The sequence below is a fragment of the Phascolarctos cinereus genome, unplaced genomic scaffold (genome assembly GCF_003287225.1).
Source record: "Phascolarctos cinereus isolate Bilbo 61053 unplaced genomic scaffold, phaCin_HiC Scaffold_9;HRSCAF=440, whole genome shotgun sequence".
In the NCBI taxonomy this organism is placed as follows: Eukaryota; Metazoa; Chordata; class Mammalia; order Diprotodontia; family Phascolarctidae; genus Phascolarctos; species Phascolarctos cinereus.
Window position 1 is genome coordinate 197,542,382 of NW_027556402.1, and position 23,467 is coordinate 197,565,848.

At 36.6% G+C, this 23,467-nt stretch overlaps 1 protein-coding gene and 1 long non-coding RNA gene across 2 annotated transcripts in view; one reads left to right on the plus strand and one right to left on the minus strand.

The window, feature by feature from the left end:
• Window positions 1–9,202, plus strand: part of LOC144455369 (uncharacterized) — a 29,246-nt gene extending 20,044 nt beyond the window's left edge. Inside the window, exon 2 of the long non-coding RNA XR_013484088.1 lies at window positions 7,863–9,202. This is a non-coding gene — a long non-coding RNA (uncharacterized LOC144455369). The remainder of the gene's footprint in view (window positions 1–7,862) is intronic.
• Window positions 9,203–12,752: 3,550 nt separating this feature from the next.
• Window positions 12,753–23,467, minus strand: part of RNF4 (ring finger protein 4) — a 75,945-nt gene continuing 65,230 nt past the window's right edge. The window contains exons 5-8 of the mRNA XM_020992208.2: window positions 23,090–23,099; window positions 22,169–22,328; window positions 16,451–16,499; window positions 12,753–15,612 (exon numbers count right to left, since the gene is read on the minus strand). Coding sequence (XP_020847867.1) covers window positions 15,463–15,612; window positions 16,451–16,499; window positions 22,169–22,328; window positions 23,090–23,099 — 369 coding nt within the window. The 3' untranslated portion in view covers window positions 12,753–15,462. The remainder of the gene's footprint in view (window positions 15,613–16,450; window positions 16,500–22,168; window positions 22,329–23,089; window positions 23,100–23,467) is intronic.

A 23,467-nucleotide genomic window follows, 5' to 3' on the forward strand; every position in this document is an offset into this window, starting at 1 on the left:
CTCTCTCTCTCTCTCTCTCTCTCTCTCTCTCTCTCTCTCTCTCTCTCTCTCTCTCTCTCTCTCTCTCTCTCTCTCTCTCTCTCTCTCTCTCTCTCACACACACACACACACACACACACACACACACACATTCTCCTCTCTGTCCATCCCTCCCCCGCCCAACACACACACCCTTTCTCTCTTTGATATCTCACTCATTCATTCTTTATACTATCTGGCATATTCTCATCTACATAAATTCTCTGATTTCTGTTTTCTATCAGCTTAGATAAATGATTTTATTTGCTATTCACTGTGTCTCTGTATAACTGGGATTTGGTAGGAAGGGAGTCAAGCCTTTGAATAATCAGCTTGGAATACTCCTTCCTCATGAAGGGATAGTGATCAGGAGTGCAACTGGAACTTACCAATTATTTCATCTAGAGGGAGGGGGAGGGAGGATGGATATAATTCTAATCTTATACTCTCCTCAGGAAAGCAGAATGACTAGCCTCATGGCACAATCTCCTACTCTCCTGGCAAAAATCAGTCTTCCTTGGAGAAGAGTTGGCAGAGATTAAAGATATCTGAACATACTGATATGGACTCATAAATTACATAGGCAACACACACTCTTTACACCAATAAAATAGATAAACAAGGGGCAGCTAGGTGGCACAGTGGATAGAGCACCGGCCCTGGATTCAGGAGGACCTGAGTTCAAATCCAGCCTCAGATACGTAACACTTACTAGCTGTGTGACCCTGGGCAAGTCACTTAACCCCATTGCCTAGCCAAAAAAAACCCCCAACAAACAAACAGATGAACATCTACTTTGATTTTTAAAAAGAGAAAAAACTAAATTGCTCACATTAAAAATAAAAAAGGAGCACTTACAATTGAAGAGGAAAAAAGGGAAATTATCATTAATTTTGTTCACCAATTATATGCTAATAAAACTGATGGCTTAAGAGAAATGGATAAATACCATTAAGAGATTAGATTAATAAAAGAAGAGTAGGCTATTTAAATAGCCCAATATCAGAGAAAGACGTTTGAACAAGCCATAAATGAACTTCTAAAGAAAAAAAACTCCAGGACCAGATGGATTTATAAGTAAATTCTATCAACATTTTGAAAAACAATTCCAACAGGACAATATTGTTTATGGTAACACAGCACTTTTCTACTCTCTTTGTCTGAGGCAAATATGGTCTTAATACCTAAACCAGGGACAAACAAAGCAGAGAAAGAAAAAAATACAAACTAATATCATGAATGAACACTGTCGCAAAAATTTTAAAGAAAATATTAGCTAGTATACTTCAACAATATATTAGAAAGATAATACACTATGACCCAATTGGGTTTATACCAAGAATGCAGTGTTGATTCAATATAAGGAAAAGATTAAATATAACAAATCATGTTAATATAAATAAGAAAAATTTTGTCATGGTAACAGATGCTAAAAAGGCTTTTGACAAAATCCATTTTCTGTTTCTATTAAAAATTCTGGAGAGCACAGGAATAAATGGACCTTTGTTTAATATGATAAGCAATATCTATCTAAACAGAAGAGCAAACATTACATATAATGGAAATAAGATAGACGTTTTTCCAGTAAGATTAGGGGTAATGCAAGAATGCCTATTATCACTATTATTTAACAGATGCTAACTGTATCAGTAAGAGAAGAAAGAAATAAAGTAAACAGAAGCAAAGGAAAAAAAACTCTTTTTGTTAATGATATGAGGATTTACTTAAAAAACCCTAGTCAACCAAAACATTAATTGAAACAATAAATTCAGCAAAGTTTCAGGATATAAAATAAATTCACATAAATCATTAGTATTCCTGTTATGCTACCACCAAAACCTAGTAGGAAGAGCTAGAAAGAGAAATTCCATTTAAAATAACTATAAAAACATTTGGGAGTATTCTATCAAAATATACCCAAGAACGATATGAATCCACTATGAAAGACTCTAAATAATTGGAGAAACATTGATAGCTCAGTGTAAGATTGAGCCTAGTAATATAATAAAATGATGTCTCTTCCTAAATTAATCTACTTATTCAATGTCATACCAATCTTACCACCAAAGGAATATTTTACAAAGTTAGAAAAAATGATAACTTCATATAAAGGAACAAAAGGTGAAAAAAACCTCAAGAATAATTATGAAAAAGAATTGGGAAGGAAAACCATACTACAAAGTAGTAATTGTTGCCCTATTTGGTGCTGGTTAAAAAATAGAGAGGTCAATAATTAGAAGAGATTAGGTATGCAATGCATAGAAGCAAATAAACCTAGTAGCTGGGTGGTGTTTGATAAGCCTAAAACTCTAAAATCACTATTAGAGAAATGTACCTCATACCCATCAGGGTGGCTAAGTTGACAAGAGGAAAACAATTTGGAACTGTGCCTTAAGAAAAATTTTTTTTTTAAAATCCTGACCTAGCACTACTATTAGTAGGCCTAGACCCTGAAGAGATCAAAGAAAAAAGGAAAGGGTTATGTACAAAAAAATTATAACAGCTCTTTTTGTAGTAGCCCAAAACTGGAAACTTAAGGGATATCCTCCTATTAGGGAATGACTAAACAACGGTACATGAATGCAATAGAGTATTGTAAGAAGTGGCAAAATGGTCAATTTCAGAGGAAATCTGCTTTCATGTTCTTGTGGTCTGAAATTACAAGGTCCAGATGAAATGCCTTCTTTACTCTAGGAACTGCTGGGTTAACCAAACCCTTAGCAGTCTCTGGCATTCTTAGCACTTTTCTAGTCATGTTAAAATGGTATCCTGCTATTGGATGATGCCATTGCTCAGATAACAGCTGCGCAGCACAAGACATGAGGCAAGTTTTCATACAGTGGCACTGACAAGGGGAGACACTGTTCATCCTAGCTAAATTTTCTTGTGCCCCACTTAAAGGGATACATCCCTCAATACAGCCCTCAAAAAAAAAAAGGTTAAGTAAGGCTGAAGCCATAGACTTCTGTGGCCAAAACTTGTTCTGGTTTGTTGACCAGCCACTGCTTGTAAAACTAAAGGATTGTCTATGTTAGCAGTTATTCCATTCTCTCTGGGGCTAATAGGCAGTCATTAAGCCATAAAGATAAAACCGTATTAGCTTTGACATTAGTGGCCAACTTATGAGATGCTGTATGCAACCAGGTCCATACATTGCACTCCCATTCCCAAATTCTCCCTGCAAATATTCTGAAAAGGTCTTCTGGTGGTGGGTCATGCTTAAATTATATTCCTCACCATATCACTGAGGAAATGGTGAAAAAGCTGATCCAAATCCAAGAAGGCAAGTAACCTGCTCCTAGGAACCTCCCATCCATAGCTAATATCAGCAACAGCAAATTTACTCCAGTCATTTTGTATGGAGGAAACAGGAGTTCAATATGAGCTTTTGGGGGAGGTTCATCCATCTCTTGATGCTTTAAAAATTTTTCAAAAACAAAAGATAAAAAAATAAAAATTTCTCTATCCATGAGATTAAGATTATTCTTGGAGACCACTATTCTTGAAATAAAAAGAGATATAGGGTAAAAAGAAAAAATAAAAGTACTAAATGTGTCTAATTTCTGCCATGGTGTTAAACAGCAACACTTTGTAGTATGGTGAAGAAATGTAAACAAAATAGATTCCTATCACCTGAGGAATTACTGAACAAATTGTAGCATATGACTGTACTTCAACTTTACTGCACCTTAAAAATAATGAATCTGATGATTTAGAGAATTTAGAGAAAGAAATTTATGAAGACTTGTATGAACTGAAACAGACTGAAATGAGCAGAACCAGGAGAGCCATTTATATGATGGCCACATTAATAACGTGAGGGGAAACATCTTTGAAAGACTTCAGTACTCTGACCAAAATAATTAATGTGTTGTACTTAATTATGCATATTACAAGATAGGACTTTTGTGGCGGGGGGAAATGGGTTAGTGAGTGATAATGGACAAGAAATAAGAGCATCAATATAACATCTTAAGATGCAGAGAAGAAAAAAATAGTGCAGAAGACACAAAAAGAGCAATTTTGTAATGGGCAGGAAAGGGAATAAGCATTTATGTAGTACCTATTATGTGCCACATGCTGTACTAGGTACCTTTTTCTTCCTAAACAAACATTATCTATGCTCCAAGGAGATTAAGTAAAGAGGAAAAGAACCCATTTGTACAAAAATATTTATAGTACCTCTTTCTGTAGTGACAAAGAACTGGGAACTGAAGAGATACCTATCAATTAAGGAACAGCCCAACAAATATGTTATGTGTGTATATATATATGTACATATATATGTATATATATATGTGTGTGCATATATGTATATATGTGTGTGTGTGTGTATATATATATATATATATGAGAATATTATTGTGCCATGAGAATGATGAAATGGATGGTTTCAGAAAAACCTGGGGAAGGCTAGTTAGTATAAATTAATGCAGAGCAAAGTGAGCAGAACCAGAAGAATAACTTGTACAATAACAAAACTAAAAAAAAAATTTGAAAAATTTAAGAACTCTGATTGATGTAATGAGCAACCATGATTCCAGAAGACAAATAATGAAACATGCCATTCAGCTCCTGATAAAGAGATGATGGACTGAAATGAAACATATTTTTTGCATATGGCTAACGTAGAAATTTGTTTTGTTTGACTACATATATTTATTACAAGGGTTTTATCTTGCCCTCCACCCCCATCCCAATGGAGAGAGAGGAAGTGGGAAAAATAGAAAATTATTTTTTGGTAGTTGAAAAAAGGAAAAATCACGGGCAGTAATAATGATCTCAAGCAAAGCAATAGTAAAAATATGCATGGTTAAAAGAAATTAACAAGGACTACATTTGCTTAAAGGCACCACAGATAAAAAAATAATATTAAAGTTTAATACATGTGCATTGAATGGTGTAATATATCTGAATACTTAAAATGACAAATTAATTAATTTATGGAGAGAAGTAAACAGCCAAACAGTAGTAGTTGGTGACTTCAATATTCTCTTTTTAGACCTACACTAATCTAACAAAGAGATAAAAAAGAAGTTAAAAACCTGAAAAGGGCTTTATTCAGGTTAATTAGCTTAGGATAGGTCCCTGGCAATTACTGAGTATGATGGTTTATGCACATTTCTTTGCTATGCATGGCACCTTTAAAAAATTGTACTTTTCCTACGAGATAACCTCAGGAACAGAAAAGCAGCAATGTTAAACATACCTTTACAGACCTGAACACACACACACACACACACACACACACACACACACACACACACACACACACACACACACACACACACACACACACCCGCAAAAGATTCAAACTGAAATGTAAACTAAATCATACAATACTAAAGAACTGGTAGGTCAAAGAACACATTATAGAAAAAATAATCTTACCAAAGAAAATAACAACAATAAGACAACATATAAAAAAGTACAGGGATGTAATGGGTAGAAATTTTGCATCTCTAAATGCTTTTACCAACAAAACAGAAAGAGAATAGATCAATGCACTGGGCATGCAACAAGAAAAACTAGAAAAGTACCAACAAAAGAAGCAACCAAACACAAAATTAGAAATTCTGAAAATCAAAAAACAGAAGCAAAAACAAAAAATCCATCAAATTAATATAATATAAATATGTGTATATATATGTAAAAAACGAGGAATTGTAGGGAATGGGGAGGGAAGTAATAAAAAAAGATATAGCTTGGGCTAATATGATTTTTTTTAACATAGAAAAACTAAATGGCCAAAATAAAAAATGAAAAAGAATTCACAAAAATGGAGGTGAAACAAATGAAGTTATTAGAAGCTATTTTGTCCAGTTATATAATGACAAAAATGATAAACAAAATGGATGGATTTTTTTTTTTAGGCAATTGGGGTTAAGTGACTTGCCCAGGGTCACACAGCTAGTAAGTATACAGTGTTTGGTCTGAGTCTGGATTTGAACTCAGGTTCTCCTGACATCAGGGCCGGTGCTGTATCCACTGCACCACCTAGCTGCCCCCTGAATTTTTAAATAAATTATAAAATACTATGTTAATAGAGTAAGAAATAAAAAAATTTAAATAAACCCAAACCTTGGAAAATTAAACTGAACAATCCATAAAGGAATCCTAAAAGAAAATAACACTGGATCAGATGGATTTACAAATGAAGTCTATTAAACATTCAAAGAACAATTAATTTCATTGTTAACGTAAATTGCAAAAGGGCCAAGGAAAGAAGGAATCCTACCAAACTCCTTTTATGAGGAAAATAACCTCCTGATACCTAAACTAAGGAAAAATATATCTGAGAAAGAAAACTATAGACTAATATTTCTAATGAATATTGATAATATTGAATAGAATATTAGCAAAGAAGATGCAGCAATATCATAACAAGATTATGAAACACAACCTAAATCTATACTAGGAATGCAGAGTTGGTTCAGTATTAGAAGCATATATGCCATACGTATAATAAAAAACAACAGAAATCATATAATTATGTCATGACATCATGTCGTAGTTGTGGAGTTACTCTCTTCCTCTAGGAATGCTAGAATGCTCCTGGATCCATAAAATTTCTTTATCATTGGTGTCTTCTGTTTATATTTCTAGCTTTAGTTCCTGAAACAGACAGGACAAGGCTCAGACTTCTCCTGCTCATTTGCATAGAATGGTGGGCCCATTTGTGTCCTAATCTGTTATTTTCTGGAGTTCCCCTGGGGATCCCTTTGTTCTGCTGGTGTCAGTTCTACACTAAGTGCTGACAAGACCCAAGCTTCCCTAAATCCTCGGCAGGCAGAATACTGTTTGGAGGCCGCCCATGTCTGCCTTCCATCCTTCCATCCAGGCCCAGAGGTGTTGAATTGCCTTGGGGCCTCCTACCTGGATCACTCTCAGTGACACTTTGGAGTGTGCTTCATTGCCTCATGGTTTTCTGGTAGAGCACTTGGACTATGGAAGCTGGAAGGCTTCCCAGGGCTGTGCCTGCCTTGCCTTAACTCCTCTGATTGGGCCCTTTTCTTAGTGCCTGTAGGCTTCTGGGTGTCCTCCTTTCCCAGCCTAGGCTAGATGAAGATATTTACTATTTCTTAATCATCGATGCATTTGCAGCTCTTTTGTTTTCTCTTTCCTGGATTATTTTTGTGGGAATTAGACTCTTCTATACCTATTCTCTCTGCCCTATTCCAACCCCTTCATTTTACAGATGAAGAAACTGAGGCCAGGGAGGTTAAATAGTTTAACCAAGGCCACACAGTAAACATTAGAGGCTGAATTTAGCACAGTACCTGCACTTAATGTTTATTGAATAAAATTTGAACTCAGGTCCCCTGACTCCAGAGATAGTTCTCTTTATTCTATACTCTGTTCCCCCCCATTTCAAAAATATTTTTGTTTTCCATTTCTGTATTCTTTTCTTCAGTTTCTAGAATTTCTACTTTTGTGTTTACCTAGGGGACATTCAAGGTTCCAGGTACAATCTGTATAGGTTATCAGACATCAAAAACCATAGCTCATGAGCCCATACCAATGAATTTACTTGCACTAGGTGAACAGAACACACATTAGTTAAAAGCAAATTTTCCATGTGGCATTTTCTGAGGTTTTTAAAAGTATGACTTACTATGCTAGTTGTTTTCCTAATGTTGAAAAATTCTTGTATTTGCTAGCACATTCCATCTAGCCATAGTAAATGGCTATTTTTTCCTCTGTGTTACCCTTACTAACTTGTGAATCAGGAACACATTTTTCTCACAGAAGAAATCTGTCAGAATGTCTTTTTCCTTTTATTTCTGAAAACAATTTATAAAAATATTTAAGACTTTTTTTCATTCTTACTTCATCTCTTTCAGTCTGCCTTGGATCTGTGATCCAGAACTGTACAGTAAGCAACAGAGCTGTCAGCTGGCATCTGTTCCTGCATCTTATACAAGTTTGGGACCCTCTATGCTGGATCTAGGACTCCGTCGTGCCCCAGTGTACACTCTCTCCATGCAGTGGAATGCTCCTTGTGGCACACTCCTGGTCAGACCCCATGCCTAGCATCCATACATCTGTTTGTCTCCCTATGCTGATCTGGGCTGGAAAAATAAATTCCTAAGATTTTTTTTTTTCTTGGATTTCCCTATCGGTGTTTGGTCTGGTCCATTTTCTAGATCTGTTTGGAGGGATTAGGGGAAGAAGGAGCTTGATGTATGTCTTCTTGCTACTCCATGATCTTGGCTCTGCCTCCCTCTTCTGTAATTTTAAAAAACACATCAGTGGCCTTTAAAAAAACCCACTATTGTCAAACCCTTCACTTCCCCCCAACTTGCCCCCCCCAAAAAAGTAAGATACAGACCAGAAAAACAAAACCACATAGTGGTTATGTCCAAAAATGTGTCTCTTTCTGCACTTCAAGTCCATCACTTCTCTGTCAAGAGGTAACATGCTTTTATCTTAGATCATCTGGAGATGATTGCTCAGTGCATTGCTCAGTTCTTTGATCTTGTTCTGCTCGGTTCATTCTGTATCAGTTCATACTACTCAGAATTCTCTGAAATCATCTCTTACAGTGCAGTCATATTAACAATGGCCATTACACACCCCAATTTGTTCGTCCATTCTCCAACTGATAGCAAATTCCTTAATTCTAGTTCTTTGCTTGTTCCCCCCCTCTTTTTTTCCCCCCACTTCCTTTCCCTTCAAGAAAAGGAAGTCTGTTCTGTTTGTGACTATTCCTTTTCCTGTATTATCCTCCCTCTTACATACTCACCCCATTTGTTTCTCTAGTAAGTTGATATATTTATACACCAAACTCTCTGTGTGTGTGTGTGTGTGTGTGTGTGTGTGTGTGTGTATAACAGGGTGTACTCAACTCTCTTTTGCCCATTTCAGGTAAGAGTGCAGTCAAACGTTTGCTGCTCCCCTATCCTTCCTCCATGTTTGTATACTCTTCTTCTCATGCACCTCAACAATTACAAGAGCCAGTTCCACATTCTTATATTTCTCCTACATTAGCATATTTTTTGCTCCTCTTTCACCTCTTCAGACCCTCAGAACAGCAGAACCAACCCCCTCCCAAGGACGCTGTTTTTCCTAACCCTTTGAGGTTTTGAAGGGGCATTTGTTTCTTCTCCTATTAGAATGTTGGCACTGCATCATTATACAGCCCCTTCTTCCAATTACTCAAATAAATTTACCTTTCAAAGTTTCTCTTGACTCTTGTGTTTATATTTCAAAATTCCTACTTGGTTCTGGTCTTTTCATGAATGCTTCAAAGTTCTTTTATTGTTGTTCAGTTGTCTGAGTTGTGTCCAACTCATCATGACTCCATTTAAAGGTTCATTTTCCCTGTTGTAGGATTATACTGTTTTATCAATTATTTTTGGTTGTAAGCTGATGAATGAAGCTGATGGATGGATGGATGAATAGATACAGACAGACAGATAAATGAAATATTTTGCCTTTGGGAATACTGTATTAATTTTTATAGAAGCCAGGTATTCCACGATTCTGACTGCAGTTTCTTCATACATGAACTGCTTTTTAATGGATGCTTGCAGTATTGTTTTTTTCTTAGATGTGGGAGCTCCATATTTTTGCTATGACATTCCTGAAACTTTCCCTTTTAGAGTTTCTCTTAGGAAATTATCAATGGATTCCATCTTCAATTTGCCCTCTGGCTCTAATAGATCTAGACAGTTTTCATTTATGATTTCTCGAAATACAGTACTTGAATATTTTTTAATCATAATTTTCAGGAAGTCCAATGATTCTTAAATGATCTCTCAACCTTTTTTCTAGATCAGATGTCTTGATCTGTCACATTTTCTTTTTGTTCTCATATTTTCACTGATTCGTTGTAATTGACTTGTTTGCTCTAATCTAGTTTTCAGAAATTCCATTTCTTGGGTAAGATTTGCTATTTTCTCTATGGATTCTTCCAATTGTTTCCTTTGGAGCTTTTATTCCATTTTTTATCTTTTATTCATATCTTCTAGGTATTCATGTGGTCCTTCTAGAAAACATTTTTTTCCTTGAAGTCATTATTTGCACTTGTTACAAAAATACTTTTTCTTTTTAGGGGATCTCTATTTACAATAACTTTATACTGGTTGGTTTTCTTTGTTTTATTCAGCTCTCCAGCTTTAGATTCTAAGTTAGGACTTTCTGCCAAGGCCAGGCCCCACTCCAGGCCCTTTTCAGTTTAGTTCTGGGTCCCCTCAGTTCCTTTGCTGGCCTCAACTGCCTAGGGTTAGACCCCTTCTAGAGCTTTCAGGTTCGGAGTACTGGTTGTTAAGGGCCTTCTTTGGCTACAGAATACCAGAGACCTTGGAGTCTCAGGCACCTGGGTTATCCTAGTCTGAGTGCTGCCATGCTGATTTGAGCAATGATGCCTGGTACTGCTGTGCTGCTGTGGTTGTTGCCATATCTGCACTGGTCATCAGCACTCCCACTATGGATTCACAAGCATCTTAGCCCTTGATTCTCAGCTTGTGGAAAAAGTTCTTATCCTGAATCATGAATTTATCTGTATGAGAATTCTCAGAAGCAAAGAAGAGTTAATTTTTTTTCTTTATTTCTTAAATCTCTCTCTCTTTTTTCCTTATTGGCCAGAATAAGAGAAAAGAACATAAGAGTAAAGCAAATAACAATAAAATTATCTTTTTTAATTGGATCTGAATAGCAACTATAGTGTTTGGGCAGTTTCTTATAAAAAGTTTATTTCCAACTGATTTTATTAACTAATTTATTATTTTATTAATAATGGATAAATCTCATGTATAGATAGAAACAGATACTTTTGATGTTATCTGTTCACACACAAAGGTTTAATAGTTGGCTAACTTTTCTAGGGTTTCTATCATGTTATAATTTTTACTTCTTGCCTTTGTCCTTCCACAGAGAGAAGATAGGGGTATGGGGTACTAGCTTTTAATTTTTTGCATTTCTCTTATCTGAAATTTGTCCTTTTGGGGTCTTAGCAGTGAAATGAAGGTCATTTTGAGTCACTTTCTGTCTGAAGAAGTCAAATCCCATTTTCTGCAGACTTGAATTTGTCTACAGAACGAGTATTTTTTTGTCTTCTCATAGGTTCTACCTAGGTTGAAAGTAAAAGGAGGCAAAGACATTGCTATCATAATGAGTAATAGTTTAGGGCCAATTTTAGGGGTTGATTACATCCCATCCATGCACCAGAAGCTTTAGTAAAGTAGTAGTGAGGAGGTCTCCTGGTACAGAGTCTACAATTATTCTGGTGCCCTCCCTATATTAGGTTCAAAACATAGCAGAAAACCTTCATTCTTTCAGTTCATTGTGGCTGATATACTTCATTATCCAGGGAGTCCCTGAGGTCTATTGGGTTATGTATGGTGTTTCCAAATTGTGTGAGAAAATACAGCTCCAAGCAGTTACCCAATTTATGAAATCAAACAGGACCTAACTGAGGTGGGCATGGACTTCTTTGCCAGAGCAACAGTCCAAGCCCAGATGGTCCTCTGGTTTAGGTCTCAATTACTGGGTTCATGTCTTTTTTTCTCCAAATAAAGTGACTGTACCTTAAAAGAGACAATGTCCAAGGATCAGAAGTTACTCAGGTAGCTGACAGGGAACTATGTAACTCAGAACACAGCTCCATCTACCTAAATTCAAGGGTCACTAGCCAACAAGTTTTGCCTTGTTCCATGTGTAACTTGCATACTCAGAAAAATCCCCTTTTGATATTTGCTGGTGGCTATGCTATCTCCTGGAAGTCTACTTCTTGCACTTAAGTTCAAGCAAATCTTTTATGGGAGCCAAAATATTTTTTAAAAGATACCAAGAGTCAAAACATGGGGACAACTTACCACAATTGTCATTCCCTTGCTACCATTAGTGGGACTTGTCTTCCCTACCACTTAGCAGCACAAGGTCTCTAAACTGAGTTGATGTTAGCTGATCCTTGGTCTTAAATAACTGTGTTTTTTTCCTTTATCATCACTTCAAACTTTTTTTTTTAATTAGGCAATGGGTTAAGTGACTTGCCCAGGGTCACACAGCTAGTAAGTGTTTTGTGTGTGAGACCGGATTTGAACTCACGTCCTCCTGAATCCAGGGCCAGTGCTCTATCCACTGCACCACCTCGCTGCCCCAACTTCAAACTTTTTCCTCCTTTCTTTTTGCTTCCCTCTTTAAAAAGAAGGGAGTAGTGGGGCAGCTAGGCAGCGCAGTGGATAGAGCACCAGCCCTGAAGTCAGGAGGACCTGAGCTCAAATCCAGCCTCAGACCCAACACTTGACACTTACTAGCTGTGTGACCTTGGGCAAGTCACTTAACCCCAACTGCCTAAAAGCCAAAAAAAAGGGGGGGGTAGAGAAATAGGAGGAATTTAATCATGATCAAGACAAATAATCTATAAATCAAGCAGTCTGTTTTTACATCTCTGCTTCCTTGTGCTATGATTAGGGGTATACAGAAATATACATAATTCAAAGTAAAATGAGATATAGCAAAGGACAAGTCCAAAATACTCTAGGAAACTATGGGGAAGAAGTCACTTTGAGCTTGGGGATGGGTAGACAGGGAATCAGTAAGGCCTTCATGGAAGCTCAGCCTTAAAGGAAGAGGATTTCTATGGGTAGAAAAGAGCAAGTAAAGTAAAAGGCAGGACAAGACTGGGGAACTGCTCAGTGCCAGACCCCAAACAAGAAACCAAGTAAGACTGCACCAGTTATGTACACAAAATTAATGCAGAAGCCAAAATAAAGAGTGCACTTTGTACATCAAATTAATGGGTTTATTTTCATCTTAATTAACAACCATTTAGCTGAAGTTCAAAACAGACCTGACACATGGACAAGGATACAATTTAAATAACAAAAGAAAAAAAAGAACTATATACACAAATAAAGTAAAAGTATGATTTTTACATAATCAGCCTGTTATATTTTGCAGTTCTGGAAAACTATATGTGCTATACTAAGTAAATAACTACAACTAAACATTACCTTTTCAATTCAGATTTACAATGAAATAATACAGTAACATTTGTGATAGACAGCTTAGAATTGGGCAGGTAAAAGTTTTTCAAGAAGAGTCACAAAACAAATTAGGTGAAGAACCTGCTATGTATTCTGCAGGCTTTTTTTTTTAGGATCTTACACAACAGTACAGTTGATACAGGACAAAAAATTTCTTTAAAATACCATTCAAAACTAAAGGTAGAGAAGGAAAGCTATACACATATTAGCCCAAATTAATCTTTAACACACTCCTATTCTTGACTTGATGGATAAAAATATGACAAACTCTAATTAAAAAGATATTCAATGTAATTTTTAAAAGTCAGAGCTGCTAGTACAACTACTGCTTTTTCTTCCTGTGGTAAGGGGAAAATACTCATTTTAATTAAGTTTTATACAGTAATTTGTTTCATCAAACTTAAGGTTGGTTATCAGTATCAAAGCTAGAACTGCCCCTTCACAATTTTCTTTGTAAACAGACTTAACAAAATTTTATTTGAAGTAAATAATTCTAAGAGGATATGGAAAAGGAATACAAAATTTCAAGAACCCTTTACTCATGGGAAGAACAAGCAATTCCAAGGTACAGAGTAAAATCTACCAGCTTTCTCCAGGTAAAAAGATAGAAACACGATAAAACCCACAGCTTTGCAGTGGGCAGGAATCATGGTTTGTGTGGAGGCAAGACTGCAGCAATTCAACAGGCATGGACCATCAGAAGCAAAGGGTTTCATGGACGATGGAAAAATACACACACCAAAAGCTTCTTAAAATAAAATCCATCCCAACTAGGCACAGATCCAAAAAATTAATTCCCACCACAAATCTGGGGGTGAAAAAACTCAATAGAACAGTACTGATATCATTAGCAACAAACAGGCAGAGATGACTTGGATTGAAGTTGCAGAGAACTGATTTCCCCCCAAGCAGCTATGTCACAAACTACTTCACCACCTGCAAAACACATGGGAAAAAAGAGGAGCTGTTCCCCCTGCTCCCAACACCTTGATGGATAGACAATCAAGGGACAAAGAGGCAATAACACAAAATGGTTTTTTATTACAATACAAAAATTAAGCCTTTTTTTGTGCCCCACATTTCTATCTTTGGGGCAAGTTTATAACACTATGGCATTAGCAACATTCCTGAGAATATGAACAGCAGACAGACATGTGGCAGAAAGGGGCTTTCTTGCCACTGTCAATATCCAACCTTTCCGAGGAATGTGAAAGTCTGAACAAACTTCTGCCCCAATTCAATTAGAATTTCAAAAGCAACAAGCTTTATTACCAGGTTGAATCTTTAAGAAGGAGGGAACCTAGTCAGCTATCTCACTTAGGATATGGTTTAATTTCTATGTGCAAAAAAAATTTATAACATATCACTAGTCAGATATTGGATCATGCACTGTTTTAGATGCCACTAACTTAAAATGCTAAGTGGCATAAGTTTCTATGAATGTCTGACACAAAGATCTCTAATAATAATAAATGGCTAAGATGGCTAGATGGAAACATGTCTGATAGGGTATGATGTGAAGAATGAGTTCTATAATTTGGTATGAAACAGCTCTCTGCTCACCAACTGCTGATAACTCAATTAGGTAAAGGGAGGGAAAGACGAAAAGTGGACAATGGACACCAATTAAAATAAGAGTATGATGTGAGTCTCTAATGAAGTAGAAACATGTAGTTAATGAATGATCAAGTAAAGCTTGGAAAATCTGGGCCTTGCCAATAAGAAATTTTTCATAATAATTAATAATAAAAATAAAAAGCCTCCAATGAATTTGCTTCCAGGTTCCAGAGAGACCTAGAGCCATTGTTCTATATTTAAGTGTACTGGTGGAGAAGACCCAGCAGCTATACCTGGGAAGCTTTATTTTTGGCAGTTCTGCAATTTCTTCAATACATCAGTGTATTCTTTTTCCCTGGGGAAGGCCCAGGGCCTGTCATCATATCCTTCATTCTACTAGGCTGTGAATCAAAAACAGGCTTTTTACACCAAGGCATGTGAAACGAATGGGCCTGCTGGGAACAGGGTTCAACCACCCTTCCCACCTATGCACCTGACAAGTGGGAAGAGGCCACTTATCTATGCCAATGTCTTACCTTTTACTCTTTTAGGCTTATTAGATTCAATTACTTGATTAAGATGACTTTGAAACCCAAGAGCTCACACACCTTAACAGTACAGAGAAACTGTGTCAAAACGCAGAGACTTTGTTGAGAGAAGACGTGTGGCTCAGCTAACCTTTACAGACCCTCAGAAATTCAGCCCAACCTTATCAAATGTGAGAAAACAAAAAAAACTAGGTTTATGACATTTAAGTTTGGACCATAAACTCTGTTTACAAACACCCCAGGTAATCGTTTTTAAAATTAGTTCTCCTTACTGTCAGGTATGTTGACAACCTCAGGACATTTTCACAGCAATCCACGTAAGGCTGTCCTGAGAAACATAGTACATATCATATATATATTGGATGATACTGTTTCTGGTTCAGCTTTTTCCGGCAAGTTGGGCAGGAGCTAGCATTTCTAAGGGCATCACGGAGGCATTGGCTACAGAAGACGTGACCACATTTTGTAGAGACTATAAGTCGTCCACTTTGCAAAATCTAGAAAAATAGCAAACAGATAAATTCATGAAGCTAGGTCTCTACAAAATAGCTATGTTCTTCATACTTAAAAACATTCTCAATATTTTATGCTGGTGGTAATTAGCTAAACAATAGGGCAACAGTTTTGTTACTGATAACCAACCACTGGGACTTGTAGTTCTAGGTTCAGGAGACACAAATTCTAGTAACAGTATATTGTTGGACAAGTGCCTTCTATGTCTCAGCTTCCCCACCTATAAAACAATGGGACTGGACTAAATTATGGGTAAGGAGGCCCTTTCCTGAACTGTTTTCAGTCTTTGAAAATATCTGTAATGGGATCCTTTGGAGTAAAAACACCAGTAAGAACCATAATCTTAAGGCTTGCCCTAGAATTGTCCAGTTTGGCTGGTCTAAAAGAGGGCTCTTCAGCAAAGATGTCATCCTTCTCTTAACAGTATAACTGTAGAGCTAACACAATCAATCCTAAGCTGGAATTTCTCCAAAGCTATACAGTCACCATTTCTATAAAAGGCCAATACAATATAAAAGGACTTCCTTAAAATCTTCAATCTTTTGTACCAGGTACCAAGTATAGAACACATAATTAAAACATAACTAAAAAATTCACACAGAGTAAAGGACACTGAATACTATCTTTTCAATAACAGTACATGCATCTTGGGCAGAGAGTAATTTAATTTTGCTTTATGATAGTTCCACGTGTCTTAGGATCAGACTAAAATGAAAGCGAATAATTTCATTTCTAAAGAAAAACCTCCCCTTTAATCTAATTCTTTCACTTAAGCATTTTTTAAGGGGAAATTTATTAGATGACAAGCTGTAGTTTTCTTACCTCTGAGTATCCATCCATGCAAATTGGACAACTAACAGTACCAGAAGGCCTAAAAACACAATGATTTGGATCAGTTTTACAACAAAAAGAAAAAAAATCCCATTACTTGGTAGTTGATACCTTAAATAACCAATTTTCCCCAAGATGATAAAATAGCTATAGAATTTGTATAGTGCTTTAAAGTTTATAAAGTGTATATAAAGAAAATAAAATGTAACTATATATATATTTTATGTAAATAGAAAAATTTTAAGATTTATTTTCTTTTTCTTCCTCTATATAGGACTCCTTCAACCCAAAGAAAAGTTTCTTCCATGGGAAGTATGTAGTGAAGCAATAATAAGTAAAAGGATTTGATTAAGAAAATTCATTTACCCTTTAATCAATTTCAAATTATTTATGGCTTTTTTCTTCAACTACAAGTTATCCACATACCATCTAGGCTGAACACAGGATCTGAAACAATGGAGACTACCTATTATTTGATCACACTACAATGTGAAGATTTGTTCCTTATGGGAAACAAATATGTTTCACTTAAGCCCCCAAGTAAAAAAATCTATCTTGTAATTTAAAATTAAGAAAAGGTATTTATAGAATGCAAGAAGACAATAGTCCTCTTGGAATCTGTTTCTCCCCTATAAAATGAAAGGGCAGGACTAAATGCCCTTTCACAGAGATCACACTTATAGATCTGGAAGAGCTATGTGTACAGAAGAACCTCACTTTTTATACATGTATGGACAGAGCAAGTTCTATATCACTTAATTTACAGATTATCCTCATCCCCCATGATTTTAGATTCCCTTTTGATTTCTAATCAAGAAGGAAAGGCCCAAAGGGGATCTTCAGCAATGATTAGCAATAGTGTGCTTGGCATAATAAATGGAAGTGAGTGGCTCAGATAACCCTCTTGTCAACCCAAATGTTTTCCCAAGGCCTTTCTAGGGTGGGGTGGGATTTGAGGCCAAGGACAGAAGGTCATGCACATGGAAAATATCTACTCTAAGAAATAACTGACCACTTCTTTAATGGTGACTCAAATTAGTTGTTTATAGGAATTTCAACTCTAAGAACAGGAAGGATAAGGATAGCTGATTAAAAGCCTATCCTTGAGCAACTAAAAAACAAACAGTACGCTGTACTTACTTTATATACTGTTGAATAAAACTCACTTTTGATCTGATGTCCTTCCCTTTATTAGATTAATACATAATTTCATAAGAGCACCCTAAATTCACACTTTCTTGCATGATCAGTGCAAGTAGGGTCTCGATATCTGTGGCTGAGCAAATCCTCTAATAAAAGTAATCCCTTTCAGTTTTAATCTCTTAAAATACAAACTAGGCAGAACTCACAATCATCTTTTATAGCTAACCCTGGAAGTCTAAGGTTTTTCTAAAACTACCACAGAACAATAATACATTTTTAGCAAACAAGGTAATGGGACAAAACCCCAAAACTCCCATAAAAATACAAGCAAAATCCATGCATCACTTATGAAAAATTAGCCCATAATCAATCAACAAACATTTATTAGCACCTACTATGTGCCAGGTACTGTACTGGTGACACAAGTACAAAGAATGAAACAATCTCTACATGTGAAGAATTTACATTCCAAATAGAGGAAACAGCACAGAGAGTTCACTTTAAGGTGTGCAGACCCCTACTACGCTGGCCCCTACACACCTATTTTACTTAGCCTAAATAACAAAGGTATACATACACAAAAGAATACCTTTACGCAAGTCATAAGATATACTATAATGCAGACACATTAAACACTGCGCCAAGATAATAAACAACTATGAAATGAAACGATGAAGTCTGCACAGTATAGAACTGTAAAGTTAACACAGGTGTGCAGTATATTGCCTCTTCCCCACCCAGTGCACCTAGCCTTTATCACTGGTGGTTGGCTGCTGTGCTGTCATGAATGACAATGAAGCTGTCAAAGATGTTTGGACAGTGGCTCTCCTTTTTTCCTTGCATATCTGATACCAAACAATATTATCCTCCACTAGTCTTTGAGCTTTTAAAATTCTTGACGTATGTGGATCCATCTTTTCAATAAAGAAAAAATTTCACTCAAATGCTGAAATGCTTCTGCCACTGTATTGTTGTGAACCTTCTGGGTTTGACCTTGGGGTCCAAAGCCTTCCTTTCTCCTTCTGCAATCTTTGCAGCTAGCAGCTCAATCAGATGCTCCTTTATCAGGTCTTCCCCATGAGACCCAATCAACTCCTCCACGTCAATTTCATCTACTTCCAGCTCCAATTCTTGTGCTAATTTTACACTCTGGTTACTCACTTCTCCAAATGTTTCATCTCTGTCAAATCTATAACTGTGAATGTGGACTTCTTTCAGAATTTTTTAATTAAAGTCAAATTTGTGCAATGTGAGTTTACTAAAGGGAGAACTGTCTGTACATATTTAAGTGGGTACAAATAAACGCAAAGTACTTAAATACAGGGAGATTTGAGAAAGGCACTGGGCAGTTAGGGAAGTGAGGATGGGGGACAGGGAAGGGGAATCAGGAAAAGCTTTATGTAAAGGTAGTATCTGGACTTTATCCTGAAGGAACAGAGGGGATTATATGACATGGAGGTGAGGAGTGAGTGTATTTCAGGCATGAAAGATAGGCAGTGCAAAGACACAAAGATGGAAGGTGAAATGCCCTGTGGCCAAAAGGCCAGTTTCACTGGATCAGAGAGGAAGACAAATAGAGGGGAGAGAAGGAGAGAGGGAAAGGGAGAAAGAGGGAGGGAGGGAGAGAGAGAGAGAGAGAGAGAGGGAGGGAGGGAGAGAGAGAGAGAAAGAAAGAGAGAGAGAGAAAGAAAAGGAAGAAAGAGAAAGAAAGAAAAAGAATGAGTGTAGGGAGAGGGGAAAAATGTACAATGAGGTTGAAAAGATAGTTGCAAGCAAGTTTTTAAAGGCTTTAAAAACTAAAGAGAGGCAGTCATTCAACCACCATTTAATATTTGATCCTAGAGGCAACAGAGCACTACTGGAATTGATTGCGTAGGAGAGTCTTGATCCACCCCTTGAGGAAAATCACTTCGTCAGCAGCATATAGGGAAAGACTTGCGGCAGAAACACCATTTAGGAGGTTGTTGCAATAATCTAGGCAAGAAGTAATAAAAGAATGAACTGAGGTAGGTGATGGCTGTTTGGGAAAGGGATCAAATGAACCTGACAGCCTGGAAGAATAGGGAAGTTTTGAAGACAGTGGGTTGAGGGGAAAGAAAAAGAGTTCATTTTTGGATATGGTGAGTATGAGATACCTCTGGCACATCCAGTCTGAAATGTCTAGTTGGCCACTGGTGATGCCTTTTGCTTGTCCCTCACACCTGAAATGCACTCCTTCCTCAACTCCACATCTGAACATCACTGATTTTCTTCAAAACTCAGCTGAAATGCTATCTTCCATAGTATGTTTTTCCTGATCTCCCCAAAACTGGCTGCTAGTGCCTCCCCAAATTATCTAATATTCATTTTCTATAGACTTTTAAATGTCCATACCATTTTTTCTGGTATGATGCTTTAAGGGTAGGAAGACAACTGGTATTCTTTACATTTTCAGAGCCTAGCACAATACTTGATGATAAAAGGAGATGTTCTATAAAGGATCCTGAAAGTATTTAAAAATGAAACTGGGAAGATAACAGACACACTAAATAGACAGTGAATCTATCAAATTAGGATTCTATGACAGCAAAGATGGAAAAAGACTTAGATTAGACAAAGTACAGAACAGAGATCTACGATGGTGGCATTAAATGTTTTAAAAGTGTAAGTGATCAATTTTCAAGGCATCTAAAAGTAAGAATGGATACCAAATGCATTGAAAAGAAAATATGGACAGTGTTACTCCTAAAAAATAAAGGTTAATTAAGAAAAATACCAACAGCTAGTGATTCCTATACTTACTATTCTATTTTTACAAAATCTTTATGAAATAATCTATAGAAGGAACCCCTGGTGAAGGTATGAGAACAGGTAAGCTTTCACAAATAATCTTACAGATGATTACATTTTTATGGACACAGCCAAATGGCCTTGTTGCTTGCAGACTACCATAAAAAAGCATCTGATTTCATAAGGCAAAGTGCCATTTAAATGGTTTTCTTCTAACCAATTATCTCCCATGCCTATCAAAATCATCCAAGACTTCTTAATAGATCCAACAACAGAGGCCGCTTGGTTCAATGACCCTCTGATTAATATCAAGAAAGTTATTCAATAAGGAGACAGACATAAGCTTGCCAAAAGTACCTGACACTGTCACAGGATGTCCAGAACAAAATACAAACAGAGATTCTCCAAAAATGGTGAGGCCCATCAAGTGGCTGGGAATGACAATGTGGCAATCAATTACATCAAGCCCTGGAATATTGCAGAACCTTCAAATGAGATCCATTATATCCACCAAGTTGAAGAATACCAATTGTCTAGACCAGGGGTTCTTAATCTTTTTGGTGTCACTGAACCCTCAGACAGTCTTGTGAAATCTGTGGATTCCTCAGAACAACATTTTTAAATGCATGAAATAAAATACCCAGAATTACAAGAAATCAATTATATAGAGCTGGTCCATCCTTATATATTTTGTACAGATACTGTAATGTGTAGCCCAGAATTAAACAGGAGAAAGATGGCAGGCCAGGTTGTATTTGAAAAGTGCCTATCATTTTCAATAACCTTAAACTTTTCCTTGAAACAAAAACCTGTATTTTTAACATCAGTATTCTTCCAGTTAATTCTATCTGTGAATCATGAAATATTATTCTATTTTAAAAGCTGCGGGTCACTCAAAAGGTAATGGATGGATAATACAGTGAGTATAGATCAGGTGCAGTATGTTACCAATTACAAATTGCATATAAAAAGCAGCAGAAAGGATATCATCAAGGTGACAAATATGACAAAGAAGAAGAAGTGGGGTGGTCAAAAAGCAAGACAAAGTATAATAATAGAGGGAGCACATATGCTCCACTGGTACCCACACTGAGACTAGAGGAAGGCTCCTAGTATTTTGGCCAGAACCTCTAGGGAAGGCTTATGGAAGAACATGGATAAATCCAATAGGATGAGAAGGTATGGAATGTTTGTAATCTGCAGCACCAAAGGGAGTTCCAACTTTAATGAGATCACAGATTCACCAAGGCATGTTTTAAATATCCCACAAAGTACTATTTTGTTGCCTCATTGTGGTATGCAGGTGTTCTCAAAAGCTATGCCCACACAGTAAAAGTTTTATCCAACAAAGCTAAAAAGACTTCAAGCATAAGTCTCATAACAAACCCTGTCTGCTGTCCAAAAACCAGTCCATTTGTGCAAGGCATTCATTAGCAGAAGGCTAAGCACCATTTTTTGACCACAGCAATCACAAAAACTACCTACTAAGGTGTAGAAGTGTTGTTATCTACATTGGAGAAAGCACTCACATTACCGAAATCACAGGTCCTAAAATTACATATATATCATGTATCCCCAAAGATAAGCCCCAAAACAGATCTTTTTCTTTAGTTATGAGAAGAAAGATTCAGTTAAGATAAGTGTATAATCAAGTAAATTAGATACAAGATAGATAAACTTTGACTTAACATAATGCTCCCTAGGAACTGGTATTTTTCAAAAGATTATATGCTTGCTTTATATATTTTCATGTATTTCTATATATCACACATGCAGAGATAATAGCAGAATACATACCTTATGCTTGATGTTTCTTCTTCCAGAACAACTGATTCTTTGGGTGGATTTTCTGTCACATACACATCATTGTCTCTTGTTTCTTCATCATCGCTACTCAAAACACAGCTGTCAGGCTGCCCTCGACTTATCCTCGGGTTTCTTCTTTGCCTTCGATTTTCTAAAAATTGAATTGAAAAAGGGAAGGTTTATGAGGATTGTAGCCTTCTCAGGGTAACATGTTACCACTGGCTCCCATCCTAACACTTAGTAAGCTCTCTCTCAATAAAGCCCAGCTAATGGCTTCTGTGATCATTTATCTCTGCAGGATTGTCTCACTTCACCAAATATTGATGCCACTATTCTAAGTTCTCTGGAACTATCTTCTTTGGATCCCTCTTTCACACAACCCAGGCTACTTTTTTCCCTGACCTATCAAGTCCTCTCACCTGTTGTAAAAGATACCTCATTCCTCTCCTACTGGGAAGTGCTCACCAAATCCCTCTTTCCCATATCTCTTGCCAGTCACAAGGCTAGTCACTAGTGCCTAGAAAGGGATCAAAGAGATAGAGATCCCAGCAGGGGTGAAACATTTCAGTAGGGCTCCTGAGAAAGCCTAACAGTGGTTTAGGACTGAATTTGTGACACTGAGTTAGGTCATAAAAGCTTTCTTAGGCTTCTGAGATTTACAGGAAGTATCCTGCAGTAAGGAAAGACAACAGATTTTTAAACCAACATCAGCCGCTTACAAATATGAAAGACTTAAAAGTTTTGGAGCCTAGATGCCAAGCTTAACTGACTATGAACAAGATTAATACCAACCCTCTCTTTTTATATGCTCTGGGAACCCTTAGGATCTCTTTCTAAGCCCTGTTAATACTAAAATTTTGTGATTCAAGGTTTTTTAGTAAGATGTGATTAAATGTGAAATTTACTACTTACCTTCAACAAACTTGTTTAAGAAACAGGAAGGGGAAAAAAAAGAAGTGATTAGAATTTGATTTGAAGCATTCACAATTATGAAGTATTTTTAAAATATAAAAAAGTAGCATAGCATATCTTAACTTCAAAATTTCCAGAAATCATGTGCTAAGCAATTAACAGACTAAAAGGGAAGAAATGATACAATAGAAAGGGCCTTGAATCTAGAGACAAAGAACTTGAGCTCAAATTCCACCTCTGACACTCACTTTCTGTGTGATCTTTAGTAGGTTTAGTAGGTTATTATTATCTTTGGGCCTTGTTTCCTTAAAACAAGAGTGCTGGGCTTCACTGCCTTTGACACTCAATACAGTTCTAGATTTATATTATGACCTTATG